Below are 16,975 nucleotides of genomic sequence, written 5' to 3'. Positions count from 1 at the left end.
GTCCACCACAAACCGGGAGAAGTGAACGCTGCATGTGAATGAATTCACATCTCTATTGAAAGATCCCTAATCGTGAATATAAACTGCACTTTTTTGGCTCGTATTTTTTTTTAAAGTGGGAATCAAGGCCTCCGACCTGAGTAGCCATGGCTCCGAGGGATTACGCGGAAGAGAAAGGTAAAGATTCACCTCAATTCTCAACAGCATGGCAGCAACAGGTTGGCCCAAAATACTGGGCTTCTTGTTTCAATGTTAAGATTTTGGTTAATTACTTTGGGACTTGCAAGGATTGCTCTTAAAACACTTAAAGTTGCAGAAACTTCCCTGAATGCTTGTAGTTTGTAGTAAACTGGAGCTTGTGACTGCAGTGACCCGGATGGACCCGAAACAAAGGAGCACATGTGCAGCTAAAACCGCTCAAAACTCCGATTCACCACGTTTAGCCGTGTACTTTTATTATTCTGATCGAGATTATATCGCATTTATTTCAATGCTTCGCGTGAATTAAAAAAAAACCCAACTCGTACAACTTTTTCTTCACAATGAGTTAAATCGACGCAGAAACTACGCCGTAGGGTACGGCGTAGGGCACGCGTCGCCGCGTACCGTACGCCGTAGGCTCTGCGTTGGTGTAACGCGGAACCATAAATCAGCCGTATAAAAACAATAGGTTTATCTTTTTTTTCTGCATGGTGGAATAGTTTCCTTTTTATTTAAATTGCCTTTTATAAAAAGCCAAAGTGTCTGGAGTTTGGGACTTAAAAAGTTAGGGGTTTGGGTTAAATACCCTCTCTTGCGGTAGTTAACCCAAACTTTAACTAAAATTGACTCGTACTCAACAGTAATTTTGTTTAAACTCATATATTTCTGATAGTTTGAGCACCCCTGGAAAAAAAAACAAAATTAGTATTCACAATATCTTGGGCACCAGCTTTACCAACCTCACAAAACACGCTTTAACAAATTGTAAATGTCTGTCAAACTCTCCCAATGGCCACTTAACTCTCCTTGAACAGGTGTATTATTGTAACATGCATACAATCTATATTGTATCTGTATTTTTTTTTTGTAAAGATAAGATTATCCTTTATTTTTCCCTCAATGGGGAAATTCACTTTGTGCAGCAGCAGTACACTTTTTTTTTTTTTTTTTTTTTTTTTTTTTTTTACAATTTCACTCAGTTTTTATTATAAACCCAGAGTAACCTCTGGATGTGTTTATTATAAAGGTTTTTTTCTTTATTGAACACAATAAAACAACATAGAACAGTAATTAAACATCATCTCGTAAGGATGATTGTAGACATAATATGACATGCGGTCAAATATAGAGCTATATAGAAAAAAAACAATTAACTATATATTGAAATAAAAGACAAACAGGGGTTTTTATAAAGTACAAACTATAAAAGTATCACAATATTTAAAATCAGGCAACCAAAAGGGCCAAAAAGAGGATCAAGGACTGAGGCATCAAAAAAGCAGAAAACAAGATATATCGTCACAAATCTTTTTAGCCATTTTGTTTGAGTCTATTTTTTTTTAGGGATAAGAAGAATAATTTAAAATCATTTAAAAACCAATCAAAGGAGGGTTAGCAGCAGTACACATGCAGGGAAGGGGTAAAAAAATATATAATTACGAAATATAAGTACTATATACATTGGAATGGAAAAATAAAAGTAGTGCAGTACGGGAAAGAAAAAAACATTGCAAAAAAGCAGGTAGGATGTGTATTAGGTAGACTGAAAGTAAATATTTCGTGTGATCTCTAAATTAAACTAAGTCTCATCGACGCAGAGCCTACGGCGTAGGGTATGCGTCGACGCACACCGTACGGTTGCGCGTCGACGCGTACCCTACGCCGTAGGCTCTGCGTCGATTTTAACACGGAACCATAATTCAGGCTTTAGAAGTTTCACTTTGCAGTTTTGTAACCTCCATAAACATCCCATGTTAGCAATCAAACAGATGGGTGTCTGGTTTTGGCGGTGGGTCATTGAACACAACTCGGCTCGTGTTAGAAGAAGATGGCTGGCGATGCTTTGAAAACAACAACCGGGACTATTTTTGCGCGCGGAGCCGCCGCGGAGGGATATGTGAGTGGCAGGGCGCAGAAAGCCATGTGCTGCTTTGTTTACAATAACATCCTCGAAAACAGGGAAATAACCTACCAGAGCTGCGCTTTTTCCGCTTCAGCCTCAGAGTAAGTGGAGTAAATTACTCACATTGTGGATATTATTTCCGTTCCTCGCACCATAGAATTAAATATTACTAGTAGTTGTGGCTTTTTGGAGAAGTGAGGAATATTTCTAAAAAAAAAAAAAAAAAAACTGAGCGTGACTGTTGTATTTACATACTTTCCCTGAGAGTATTCGCTGTTTTAATACCAGTGATTTCACTCTAAAACTACATGAAGCGGTTACACTCGAGCGGAATGTGCTTGTTGTAGAGCAGTAGTGGCCGATTTGAGCTTTACTGTGGGCAATAGTGACTCATCGAGATTACAGGATGCCATGTTACTCAACAAAGGGGGTCGTCGCAGGACAACACATTACTCCCAGTGTTCAGCCTGCTGGGGGTAATCCTGCTGCTTTTCCACGGCTTTAACTGGAAAACAGCTTTTCTTTTTGAAAATCAGTGCTCAAATATAACTAATTCAACAGAATTCCCTGTGAATAGCTAACAATCTCCACCTAGTGTCTGCTGGATGAGGCCTGTTTTCCTGTTGTAAATTAATGTTGTGGGTGTTTGTTTTTGTTTTTTTCAGAAAAGTGCAAAAGGTTCCTGCAAGAGTTTTACACAGAGGATGACAATGGAAAGAAAGTGTTCAAATATGGAGTACAGCTTGTGAGTATAGTGAATGCAGGAAGGCTTTCCCTGGTCTTTTTTAGATGTTTTTATTATTTTTATCCTTTTTTACTTCTAGTCTTTTATGTGTCTTGATTTTTTTTTCCCCCTTGTTTATGTAAGCACTTTGAAATTATTCACGAAAAGTGCTCTACAAATAAAATGTATTATTATACACTGCAAATTTAACTTCCAAAAGATGCATGTTGTGGTGGATTAATTGTTTTGCATCATCAAACTAAACTGTGGTTATTGATGCTGGTTTGGTCTGTTGAATAGACCTTTTTTTTCATATTATATTGTCTTTTTACATATTTTTAAATGGATTTATGAATTGTATTGTTGAAGCTAAAATGCATCAAAAGCTCTTCATGTGGTGTTTTGTATTGTTGTGCTGAAGCTGGAAACGGAATTAGTTATTCATACGCGTGAGAGTAGGGCTGGGTATTGATTCAAATGTCAAGAATCAATTCGATTCCGATTCTTAAGATTCAGAATCGATTATCACCATTCGATTCGATATTGATTTGGGTTAGTGTTGCCTGAATTATATGACTGTAAAATAACTAGTGAAATGATAATTTCACAATAATTATTGTGAAATAACTAAGAAATAAATAACTCAAATAGGCCTTTTAAATATCCATTTAAAGTGCAAAAAAAGAAAAATTGCAACAGCTCAAGCAGTAAACACATTATTTTAGCTTGTCTGATTTATTCTGTCACCAGACACACATATTGCCATGAAGCACCAGGCATTTTTTAGGTATTTCATGACAAACCGTGTCCGATAACAGATAAACCAAATAGTAAATATAGATAATATGAACTTCATACTAACTAATATAACATTTAGAAATTTAACCTGAAATGTCCAGAATTTTCTCTAAAGAAAAGTTCATTTAGTTTAGTTCAGGAGTTTTGTTAATGCTGCGGCTGCTCTTCAACGCCATGTTCATTGTTTGATAGTTCCACACCACGCGCATGTTTGACTTAAATGATGTAAAAAAAAAAATAAAGAAATAAAATTTAAAAAATAAAAATCGATCTTTAGGAATTAATATGAGAATCGATTTAGAATCAGAAAATCAATTTTTTTCAACACAGGCCTACGTGAGAGTACGCTCTAATTGTTTGTAAAATGTTTATCAGACTGCATTCCTATCAGCGTTTATTACTGAATTCACTGAAAAGGCCCACCCAAGTTTAAAGAATCATAGAGATGTTATAATAGTAATAATACATTTTATTTAAAGGCGCCTTTCTTGGCAGTCAAGCTCGCCGTACACAACACATAAAAAAAAATAAAAACAGCAGAACACATTTAAAAACATTTAACAAAAAAAGCAGTAAAACTAAAGGAAACAAACGGCAGAAAGAGGCAGAAAAATGAGCATTAAATGAGATAGTCGGTTATTAAACACTCTCTACTCAGAAAAGATTAACCGTACCAGATTTTGCAGCCAGTCTAATCAGCCGTGTGTTTGCAGGTGGCGTTGGCCCACAGGGAGCAGGTCTCCTTCTTCGTTGATCTGGACGATCTGGCTGAAGAAGACCCCAAGCTGGTGGAGAGCGTCTGCGAGAACGCCAAACGCTACACGGGCCTTTTTGCTGACGCCGTCCACGAGCTGCTGCCAGAATACAAAGAGAGAGATGTACGTGGCTCCTGCCAGTCAGTCATTTATTCACCTCAATACTTTGCACCTTTTGATACCTCTGCTCATATAAGTACATTGAATATTGTTTGTGCTCAGGTTGTGGCCAAGGACTCTCTGGACGTTTACATTGAGCACCGGCTGATGATGGAACAACGAGTCCGTGACCCGGCAGACACCAGAGACGCCCGTAACCAGTACCCGCCCGAACTCATGAGGAGATTGTAAGTAGAAAATATTGAGTGGAATTTTAGTTTTGCGTATGAATACCTCCCCCATTAACGGTGTCTTGTGTCCGCAGTGAACTCTACTTTAAACCTCCCGGCACCTCCAAGCCCAAAGTGGTGCGAGACATTCGGGCCGACAGCATCGGCCACCTGGTCACGGCGCGAGGCATCGTGACCCGAGCCACCGAAGTCAAGCCCATGATGGCCGTGGCCACGTACACGTGTGACCAGTGTGGTGCAGAGACCTACCAACCAGTACGCTTTTATTTAACTAAGATTGATTAAGTTAAACCTTTAGTCGGTGGTCTTCAACCCTGGTCCTCGAGATCTACTGTCCTGCATGTTTTAGATGCTGCCCTGCTTCAGCACTAGGGGTGTAACGATACACTAATCTCACGATACGATACACAATATTGAGATTACGATATTATAGCAGTATTTTTTTAACAACCTTAAAGAAGCATGAGGCTCCTTTTTTAAGAAATGAGACTCTCTAGCGCCACCCTTCACCACGACGGCCGTTGGGGGTACTGCAGCCAACAGCGAAGCCGACACGGGAGAACGGGGAGAACGCACATGCAGCGTCATGTGACGTCACATCTGCAGGACAGCGCGGGAAATTCGGCCCCACAATTGCAGCACATTTTGCAGCACACAGCCTGTTCAAGGCAACGGAGAGATACACTAGAGGGCTCATTATTTTTGATTTGGAACGCTTCATCTGACATTATTACTAGAAAACTTAAAACGTATACAAATTTTTTTCATAAATCCTGCCTCATGCTCCTTTTAAATGAGGAACATATGACTGGAAAAAATGGTCTTTTATTTGAAAGACACAAAATACAAAACAATGCTGTGCATTTGCCCTATTGTTATAGTTTGTATTGCTTTATAACTGTTTAAGTTTTAAATGCCAAGCCAGGCCAACCATTTTCCACAAACTGAACTAAAAGTAAATGTCAGGTTTGCATTATGCATCTATTCAATTCAATCTTATTTATATAGCGTCTAATACAACAAAAGTTGTCTCTAGGTGCTTTCCAGAGACCCAGAACATGATCCCCGAGCAGTTATTACATAAACAATGGCAGGTAAAAACTCCCCTAGTGGGAGAAAAACCTTAAGCCAAACAGTGGCAAGAAAAACTCTCCTTTAGGAGGGAAGAAACCTTGAGCAGGACCTGGATCATAAGGGGGGACCCTCCTGCCGAGGGCCAGACTGGGACCATCTTTAGTTTCATACAAGTAAAAATATTTTGCCACAAACTGAAGTTTCTCATGTATGACCAGAAATTTAACAACTAAAATTTAATAAATAAATAAAAGAAAATAAACTATGAAAAGTCCCGAACTCAAAATGCAACATAACTGTTATTTATCTTCTGCCAGAGCTAAGAGCTTCACCTGCTCCAGCCTGAGGTCGTAAGGTGAACCCCGTTATCGTTTCATCCTCCCACCTTTGGGGACGACACAATCTTTACATCATGAAGATTGATTCATGCTCACCTTTTATAAGTAAAAGTTTGGTGCTTAAAACCCCCAAGAGTCCCTTGATCTGGACTACAAAACGGTTCTAGTTTCTTCTGAGCGTAGTAAGATTTTGGTCCGCGGGTCGAGGCGCGGTCGTGACGTGATCCCGCTGCACCAATGGGATGTTGCTAGTAAACACAATATATTCATATTAATAACCCAATATCGCGCTAGTTTGTCAGGTCCACGACACGTATCATGACGTTTTTGTATCGCGAAATTTCGTGGCATGATATATTGTTCCACCCCTACTCAGCACACCGTGATACAAGGAGCCGTATCAACAACTGAACTGTCCAGACCTTGATAACGAGCTAATAAGGGCCGTTAATTAGAATCAGGTGTGCTGAGGCCAGGAAACATCAGTAGATCTGGAGGACCAGGGTTGGTGACCACTGCTTTACATCCTCTGTAGAGAACTGAATGCATCACTAACGCGTGACGTGTCTCCTCAGATCCAGTCTCCCTCCTTCATGCCGCTCATCATGTGTCCCAGCCAAGAGTGCGTCACCAACAAGTCTGGAGGTCGACTCTACCTGCAGTCCAGAGGCTCCAAGTTTGTCAAGTTTCAAGAGCTGCGTATTCAGGAACAAGTAAGGAAGCACACGCAAATGGGAAAACCTTCTTTTAGCTCTACTTGTTTCCAGCTAGGGCTGGGGATCGATTCAAATATCAAGAATCGATTCTTAAGATTCAGAATCGATTATCAAGATTTGATTCGATCCGATATTGATTTGGGTTACTGTTAATAAAACTGTTTTTTTCAGCTGTTGCATGAATTATATGACTGTCTAGTTATGCAACATATGAATACTAGTATTATATTGAGATTCAACAGCAAGTATTGGCAGCTAATGATGCTGTAAGGACCAATCAGCTCCCAGAATGCTGATAGAACTGCTTTCAGAAACATCGTGGGTCAGAATTACCAAACAGATCCAGGGAGGAAACGGAGACGGATGAAATGGGTTTTATTTTTTCCCCATTTATGAGAATTTGGTTTAACATTTATGCAAATGTAACCCCAAGATAGTATATAAAGCAAAGAAATATAGACAATTTATGCAATTATAACTGAAAACTTTAATGTTTTCATACCTTTAAACATATTTAAAGACAAAAGCATGGCACCAGTTATTCTCGTGTCCAACAAAATATTCCTTTTTTGGGCAAAAACAAAAAAGTACCAAAAGTTGTAATGTAATGATGAAAAAAATCAAAACAATAAATATATATACACTTTTTTTAAATCGATCTTTAGACATATGAATCGATTTTTAGGAATTAATATGAGAATCGATTTAAAACCGGAGAATCGATCTTTTCAACACAGGCCTATTTCCAGCTATTATACCAAGCTTCGGTTTTGCTCAGAAGTTTTGTCTGCTGCTCTACAGAGTGACCAGGTGCCGGTGGGCAACATTCCCAGGAGCATGACGGTGTACGCCCGCGGGGAAAACACGCGTCACGCTCAGCCAGGAGACCACGTCGCCATCACCGGAGTCTTCCTCCCTCTGCTCCGCTCAGGCTACACTCAGGCCGTCCAGGTACTTTCCTAGTTTTTACCAAGTTACTTGAACGACTGAGATATTCCAGCTTGAACTTGGAGAGTTTATTAGTGTTTTGTAACCGAATGCCATATCTGTAGGGACTCCTGTCAGAAACGTACCTGGAGGCTCACGCCATCACACTCATGAACAAGACGGAAGACGACGAGCTGGGTAACGAGGAGCTGACGGACGAGGAGCTGCGCAGCATCACAGGTCAGGATCGGTCACGGGGATCGTTGGAACTCATTCGGAGCCCTAAATCGCTAACTAAAGCTGCGTTATGTTTTTAGAGGAAGGGTTTTATGAGAAACTCGCCGGCTCAATCGCACCGGAGATCTACGGACACGAAGATGTGAAGAAGGCTCTTCTCCTGCTGCTGGTTGGTGGAGTTCAACAAGCTCCCAAAGGCATGAAAATCAGAGGTGAGCACAAACACACACTCCCCTGAATTTGGTTTATTCAGTTGGTACACAGTTGATTTAATAAAACCCATGCTTGCTTTGATGACTGCGTATCCGTTTTGTGCTGACTTTAAGTCCCAATTAGTTTCTGTGTGGGGTTTCTGAACCGGTATTAGCCCCCATAAAATGCTGTAATAACTTCACACTTCCTGTTTTTTGACTCTTCCCCGAAGGCAACATAAATATCTGCTTGATGGGAGACCCAGGAGTCGCCAAGTCCCAGCTGCTGTCCTACATCGACCGTCTGGCTCCTCGAAGTGAGTCCGGCATCGAGTTTACACATTTTTCTTTATAGTACGGCCTCCAGCAGTAGGATATTAACTTTTGATGATGTTGTCAGCTTTTGACTATTAACGAGAAAGAAATGTGTTAAGATCTAGATCTGAATTGGACCTCTTGGTTTTATGAATTTGATTTATTTTATTACATGTAAAAGAAAAACAACACTTCAAGAGAAGTTTAAGAAAACAAAACAAAGAATTTAATCCTTTAGCACTTGATATCTTAATTTACAAGTGCAAAAAAAAGAGCAGGAAGAAGTGTAAACTTATTTAATCCTACCCCGCATTCACTAATCATTTAACTTGTATTTATAAATACTCAAACTGTACTCACACTACTAAATAACTATTATATACTGTAATTATACTCACACACATACCTATACATACATACACATGGTTGAATATTTCTATATATTTGTACACGCATGCCCATATAAATATTTATATAAATATACTTATTTACACTATACTGTCTCTATTAACTGCATCTGCTTTATATATATATATATATATATATATATATATATATATATATATATATATATATATATATAATTATATTATACACATGCATACATATAATTAGCTGCCCATTTCTGTACATGAATATAATAATACATTTTATTTGTAGAGCACTTTTCATGAAATAATCACAAAGGGAATAAAATCAAGACGCATAAAAGACCAGAAGTAAAAAAGCATAAAAATAATATAAACAAATCTACCCGTTCACCCAATATTGTTATATCAGGCCCCTAAAAGCCGCTAAACTCCTTCCTCTTTGTACCTCTTGAAAATCATGTTTTTGTATTTGTTTTTAAACTGGTTAATGTTTGGACATTGTTTTAATTCTACGTAGTTTTAAAAACTACGTTTTTATTTCAAACGATAGATTACAGGTTGTTATGACGGGCCGTTTTTTAAAAGTTGTTCCCCGTCTGGTGTTCAGGCCAGTACACGACGGGCCGGGGGTCGTCGGGCGTGGGTCTGACTGCAGCCGTGATGCGGGACCCGCTGACGGGGGAGATGACGCTGGAGGGCGGAGCGCTGGTGCTGGCGGACCAGGGCATCTGCTGCATCGACGAGTTTGATAAGATGGCCGACGCCGACCGAACAGCCATCCATGAGGTGATGGAGCAGCAGACCATCTCCATCGCCAAGGTATTCACAAGTACCACAACCCTGATCAGAGTCATCACCCACGTCTGAATGCTTTTCTCTTCTCCGGGTGTAACAGGTTTGGATCTGGTGTGAATAACGATGAGTCAGGGGTTGTTTTCCTGCATTTATTTGCTTCCGCAGAAGACAAAAACACATCTAGCAGCCTTCTGGACCCTTTCTGCACTTTCTGCTCCCTCATCAATGCAACACAGCACTGACTGATTTAAATTGATTTTCTTTTATAATGCAGAGAAATGCACTCTTACACTTTACTAAATAAAAGCTATTAAAAAGGACAGGAAAACACTTGGTTTTTAACTAATAATCTCAAACCATAATAACCAATATGGGAACAGTGACACCTAATGGTCAAAACAGAACACTGTATATGTGGGGTAAATGGCGAAAATAGACAAAAATAAATGAATTTAACTTCAAAAGAGGTAGTCGAATGACATCCAGTCAAACTCACAAACACAAGAAAATTAAAATACTTTTTAGCTTAACCTTAATGCAAAATTCTGAATGGCATGAAATGAATAGCAGCAGCTTAATGCAACATGAACATACCTGTATATAAAATTTCACAATTCAAACATGTAAACCATGTTAGTTTCGCTAACTTCCGTCCGGAAGTGACATTAAATGCAACGATATATATAAAACGATTAAAAACATTAATAACTAGGTATGTCCCGATACTTTTTTTGGCCGATACTGATTGTTTTGAAAATGCCGTGATCGGAACAATACTAATTAAAAAGAAAATTAAAATACCTTTTGGCTTAATCTTAGTGCAACATTCTGAATGGCACGAAATGAATAACGGCAGCTTAATGCAACATGAACATATATAACATTTCACAATTCAAACATGTAAACCATTTTAGTTTCACTTACTTCGTCACTTCGGCCGGATGGCCGGAAGTGACGTTAAACGCAACGATATATAAAGCGATTTAATGTATATTAAGAACATTAATAACTAGGTATGTCCCGATACTTTTTTGGCCGATACCGATGTTTTGAAAATGCCGTGATCGATCGGTACAACACTAATTACCATAAATATGTGAGACACGATTCTTAGCCCCAAATACAAGTTGAAAACAAAAATGATTAAAGTGCATTTTCCACCTCTGTTCCACAGGCCGGCATCATGACCTCCCTCAACGCCCGCTGCTCCATCCTGGCCGCGGCCAACCCCGCGTACGGCCGCTACAACCCCAAGAAGAGCATCGAGCAGAACATCCAGCTGCCGGCGGCGCTGCTCTCCCGGTTCGACCTGCTGTGGCTGATCCAGGACAAGCCGGACGCCGACGCCGACCTGCGGCTGGCGCAGCACATCACCTACGTGCACCAGCACCTGCGGCAGCCGCCCACCCACTTCACCCCCATCGACATGAAGCTGATGAGGTCACTGTCATCATTTCACTTAGTTTCGTTTATTTTAGTTTAGTTTAGTTTATTTCGGTCATGATATCACAAAAAAAAGAATAAAAATGACAACAAGAAAACGAATACACTGTTCAAAGAAAACATTACAAAAAAGTTTCCAATATACAAATACCATCTAGACCGAAAAAGGTGTAGGCTGAAGCAAAGCTTATTATTTGCCTACCCTCAAAAAGATTAATTAAAAAAAATAATTAAAAATAAAAGCAAGAAGTAAGAGGAAAGACTGCCAGTAAAACAAATTTCCTCCATGGGGATAACAAAAATTCCTCAAGAAATAAAAAAAAAATTACAAATAAAGGTGCAGTCTACATGTTACCTTCATCCTTAAAAAATCAAATTAAATCACCAATTAAATAAATACCCAATTCAACATAGCAAGCGTCACCACTCATTAATTTGATATAAAGAAATCATCCTTCTTTTCAATGTTTTTTTTTTTAAATAAGGTTAATGTTCTACATAATTTCAAATCCCTATCTAATTCCATTAAAACTAGATGTTATTTTTGGTGCAGGCAAATAATTAAGCTTTACATGATATTGCCCTCCAACATGACTGTAAATGCTTTGTTTCCTTCAGGCGTTACATCGCGTTCTGTAAGAAGAAGCAGCCCGTTGTGCCCGAGTCCCTGGCGGATTACATCACTGCTGCTTATGTGGAAATGAGAAAAGAGGCTCGAGTCAGCAAAGACACCACGTTTACGTCGGCGCGAACCCTCCTCTCCATCCTCCGCCTCTCCACCGCTCTGGTAAGAACACTCTGACCAATTAACATTCTGTTCTTTTGTTACAACCTGGTTATTCCTCTTTAGACTTGGAGGAAAAAGTCGGTGTGTTTTTTCTTCATAAGTTCCACTTGACATAAATAAAGATTATTCGAAATGGCTTTGATGTTTTGGTCCCACTCAAGTGTGAAATAGGATCCCTCATCAACCGACCAGTGTGCGATAAAGTGCTTACAGTGCAGGTAGTGACGATAACCAGGTCTACCGCAATGTGAGCACTTCTTTCCTACGCTGGACAATAATGCACAAACATGTCAAAACCTGCACACAGTCATTTATTGTCAATGATTACACATAACTAACTTTAACTTGAATTATCTCCAGAGTTTGTTACGGCCTTGCAGCGTCTCTGCCTCTGGTTATCAAAAGTGCTGTTTGTGCAGGTAGTTTTCATCCACCTACTGCAAAACCAGCACTTCTGGTAAACAAGTAGCAACGTGCAGCTCGCAAACGTCCACAAGAGGGCGCAGCCGCGTCTGCAGGAGTTCAGAGCTGCATGTCAGTTTGTTGCTGTACAGGACTGTCACAGAAAATTAGAATATTGTGATAATGTTCTTTATTTTCTGTAATGCAATTTAAAAAAAAAAAAAAAAAAAAAGTCATACATTCTGGATTCATTACAAATCAACTGAAATATTGCAAGCCTTTTATTATTTTAATATTGCTGATTATGGCTTACAGTTTAAGATTTAAGATTCCCAGAATATTCAAATTTTTTTTGAGATAGGATATTTGAGTTTTCTTAAGCTGTAAGCCATGATCAGCAATATTAAAATGAAGTATTCAATTAAAAAAAAACATTTGGAATTTCTATCATTTAATTTAATACAATATATTTAACAGATTTTCTCATCCATGTTCTAAAATTAAGTTTACTGTCAAGTTCATGTCCTGAAAACCTGTTATCCAATCAGAATGGTCTGTCTCTATTAAGGACCGGTTAGCTGCTCATTCATTGGTCAGGACTTCACGAATCCCGGGGAAGTTCAAGTTATGTGTTTTGGTGTGGAGAGTGACGGACAAATCGACCAATCACTGTTTAATTTCAAGTGGGCGGCAATAAAACAAAAGATCGTAGGCCTTCATGAAGTCCCAACATCAAATCTTTGCACTTGTTAAACCCTTTCAATTCATTGTACCGTTGCTTTTTTCCGCCTGTGATGAGGTGAGCCCAGCGGTCGTGCTCACGCTTCGCCAATGTGTTTATTGTATGTTTTTGGAGGAGCCCGTCTGCTTCGTACCTTCACATCCATGCAGGAGCAGCTTGTGGGGGTTTCCTGGCCCTGGCCAGCTTTGCTGGGTGGGCAGTCAGCCTATGTGCATCAGGAGCCGCTGTGCAAACCCATGCAAAACTGACCATGGTCAGCGCTGTCGTCATTATCTTTCACATTCAAGAAATCATCTGTTTTTCGAGCATCATTTCCCACCCAACTGTAGAGAGACTAGCTGGTGTTGAGAGGCGGAGACTTGGGCAATTGCCGACCATCCCAGAGGGCATTGCACTTGTCTCGGTCTGACAGTGCCGGCACAGCGCAGCCGTCGTCGACGTGCCTTCAGTTAGATGTTTTACGTGTTTAACCTCTGACCTGCGTCTCATCGCCCGCCTGTCCGCTCTGCCTCCTCCAGGGCCGACTCCGCATGATGGACGCCGTGGAGAAGGAGGACGTCAACGAGGCCATGAGGCTGATGGAGATGTCAAAGGATTCGCTGCAGGCCGACAAGTCCAGCACCACGAGGTTTGGGCTTCATTAGAGTTATGGGATGATTTGGAAATGACTCTTGTCTTGTACAGTAATCCCTCGCTGTAACGCGGCTCACCTTTCACGTCTCGCTGCTTCACGGATTTGCTTTGTGCATCGTGTTCTGCATTCTGATTGGCTAAATAGTCTCCCCACTTCTTCACTTCCTGTGTCATTAACGTTGGTTGCTTAGCAACAAGCTGAGAACGGCCAATGAGCTTCAGCAGCTCAAGAACGGGAGCCTTCGAGGAAGCGTTCATTACAGTCCTAAGATATAATCCATGGTGGCATGTCGGTTTATAAGAATCATTTTGCCCAGAAGAAAAAAAAGAGCGACAACTACCAATAACTATTTTCTTCTCTCGGAAAAACACACCTGCACCACGGACTTTAGAAGAAAAAGACGCTACAGAGCGAGTCAGGATGCAGCAGCAGTGAAATACGAGCCAGTCATAATCTGTCCTACGGTACTTATTGTATTTTTTTTTTCATAATCATTTTTCATAATGTAAGGTAACTTTATTGATACCCAAAGGTAGATTTGTTTGCAGGTAAAAAGTACTTACAACACCGTACAGTGACACAAGACAAACAGGAGAATAACAAAACATTGATGGACAAACAAAACAAATGCTCCAGATTGAATAAGAAATACAATAGATAAATAAATAAATAGACCTAGATGGAGGATGGGAAATCATGTCCTATTTAGGGCATTGGTAGCTAAGGCGACAAAACTACATTTATAGCTTTTTAGTTTTGCACAAAGGCATTTTAAATCTCCGGCCAGAAGGGAGATACTGGAATTGGCCGTGTAGTGGGTGAGATGTTTCATCTGAGATGGATCAGCTAGTCTCTGTAGGTGCCCATTAAAGACGAGATAAGTTGAGTTGTGGCTCTGCAATTAGCTCACTGGCCAGGGCACTAAGCTAAAAGAGATTATAGATTCAATAAAACATCTATAGAACATGGTGAGCAGCTTTTTACCAATGTGAAAAGATGACAACTTCCTTAAGAAGTGTAGATGTTGGTTTGCCTTTTTATAGACGGCCTAAACAGTCATTTCCTCCTGTTCAAATCCAGTTACTCGGGTCGCGGCAGGGCTGATATCCGCAATCTGAAGCCTTGTATAATAATTATATATACCGTATTTTCTGGACTATAAGCCCTACCTGCATATAAGCCGCACACGCACACGCTATTTCTAAAAGAATTATTAAAAAAAGATATACAAGCCGCATCCACTCTAGTTAAAAAAATAAATAAAATATGCAAGCCACAGATATTTGTTAGATTAGATAATTACTACATGTACAGAAGGATTTTGAACTGTAAATGATGTACATGTTTGTACCTAAATAGATCCTTTCCTAACAGTGTCTTTTAACACGGCAGCAACTTTGCTGATTAAAACGGGACAGAACCAAGAGAAAATAACCGGTATTTATTTATCTGTTTGAAATCTGCTTCTACCTACTTCTATCTGCTAAAGAAGTAGTAGTGTATTCTTCTTTGCATTTATTTTGTCTTAGTTTTGATTGTAATTCCGGTTAGAGCGCCCCGAGCGGTGGAAGAAAAATCCACAGAATAGCCGCACCTTTGTATTAGCTGCATGGTTCAAAACCTATGAAAGAAGTAGCGGCTTATAGTCCAGAAAATACGGTATATAATAACGTAATCCCCGCGAAAAACGAGGGATTACTGTATTTGAGTAGGATTGGGAGTGTGTGAGGAGCTGCATGAGATCAGATCCCATTTGAACCAGCTGTGTCTAAATCCGCCTCCTCCTCCCGCAGGACTCAGCGTCCGGCGGACGTCATCTTCTCTCTGGTGCGAGAGCTGGCGTCGGGCGGCGGCACGGGCGGCGTGGTCCGCATGGCCGAGGCCGAGCAGCGCTGCGTCTCCCGCGGCTTCACGCCCGCCCAGTTCGAGGAGGCGCTGGAGGAGTACGAGGAGCTGAACGTGTGGCAGATCAACCAGGCGCGCAGCCGCATCACCTTCGTCTGAGCAGCCGTGGACGCGTCTTCAGCCCCCGAGGGCTTTCTGTCAGACGAGGAATGGGGCTCTTGTTTATCTCCATGCAGCATTTTGTAAAACAAGTGTTTGTTGTCGCTATGATGCAAGAACCCATCCTGTCAGCGACCCGTAGCCTTTTAAGTTCCCTGTTCACAAGGAAATTGTAAATATGTATTGCCAAAACTTGATATTATGTTATTATCTACAGTTAAGTGCTTAAAGCCTCCAGTTGCTATTCAGAATCTCTGTATATTTTACACTTTAATGCAAATGAAATAAATGCTGGGCTTTGTAGTAGAACAGAGTTATAATAAATGGTTGAAAAGCTACGTGTCACGTTCTCCTTGACTCATTTCTGTATGTGGAAGTACGAGCTCTGCAATCATCCATCACCACCTGGTTTCTCAGCGATCCGGCCGTGTCGTCTGCTCATCAAAATAACTTATAGGGTGCAACTTGCAATTGTCATAATCTGACCTTTTAAAGGGGGAATGCAAATTGTTGTCTTTGCAGCAGTTTCTGACTCAAACTAAAGTTTATCACGTAAGACTTGAGTGGATATTTAGAAAAATTAATAAAGCTGTAGTGTACGTACAAACCAATACTTTTTGCAGCAAAAATGAAAATTGTTTAAGCGCAGTTACTGGGTCATCTTTGTCTATTGAATGTTTATGATCAATCTGACCAACAAAGTTTCAAAGTGGTTAAACGTGACTCAACTGGTGCATTTTTAGATGATTTGCATCGTGCAAAACCTTCCATGACTATTGGAGAAAAAATTCAGATGACAAACGCACAACAAATGTATGACATGTATGTTTGAGCGGGACGGCTTTCTGCAAGAATGTGGCGCCTAATTTTAAGTGTCAAATTTAATAGTGAACATGTCAAGACAAAATATGACATCTGCAGTAAGTCTTAAAGCTGAGAAAAGCAGGTGTTCTTGGAGCAAAAATAAGCACTTGTAGGATCTGACGTTTTTTTACAAATCTGTAAAAACTCTTTATAAATGTATGTTAGCAGCCATGTGGGTCGTCTGTGATTCCTTTTTTTTTCTTGTAAGCTGCTTTTGTGGCAGATATATTGTAAGTAGGCAGCATTTTTCCCCACAGTTGCAGTCGTCCCAGCAGGTGATCCTTTCCTCCCAGACTTAATGGGGAGTTTCCATTTGAAGTTTTTTCTTTATGGCTTAGGTCCAGGGGCCTTTTATTCCTAATTGGTGTTGGAGGCTCAACTTTAAACAATATGAAAAGATGGGT

At 40.1% G+C, this 16,975-nt stretch overlaps 1 protein-coding gene across 1 annotated transcript; it reads left to right on the top strand.

The window, feature by feature from the left end:
- Positions 1–16,041, top strand: mcm7 (minichromosome maintenance complex component 7). The gene is made up of 15 exons (XM_061726160.1): positions 1–177; positions 2,770–2,849; positions 4,340–4,504; positions 4,604–4,728; positions 4,806–4,986; positions 6,719–6,856; positions 7,661–7,810; positions 7,912–8,026; positions 8,104–8,235; positions 8,448–8,531; positions 9,508–9,719; positions 10,870–11,135; positions 11,757–11,925; positions 13,588–13,697; positions 15,497–16,041. The coding sequence occupies exons 1-15, from the start codon at positions 147–149 to the stop codon at positions 15,705–15,707; spliced, it is 2,169 nt and encodes a 722-aa protein (XP_061582144.1). The 5' UTR covers positions 1–146; the 3' UTR covers positions 15,708–16,041.
- The last annotated feature ends 934 nt before the right edge of the window (positions 16,042–16,975 follow it).

This window comes from Cololabis saira, chromosome 7 (assembly GCF_033807715.1).
Source record: "Cololabis saira isolate AMF1-May2022 chromosome 7, fColSai1.1, whole genome shotgun sequence".
In the NCBI taxonomy this organism is placed as follows: Eukaryota; Metazoa; Chordata; class Actinopteri; order Beloniformes; family Belonidae; genus Cololabis; species Cololabis saira.
The sequence above is the reverse complement of the archived record's forward strand: the minus strand, read 5'-3'. Positions and strand labels throughout refer to the sequence as shown.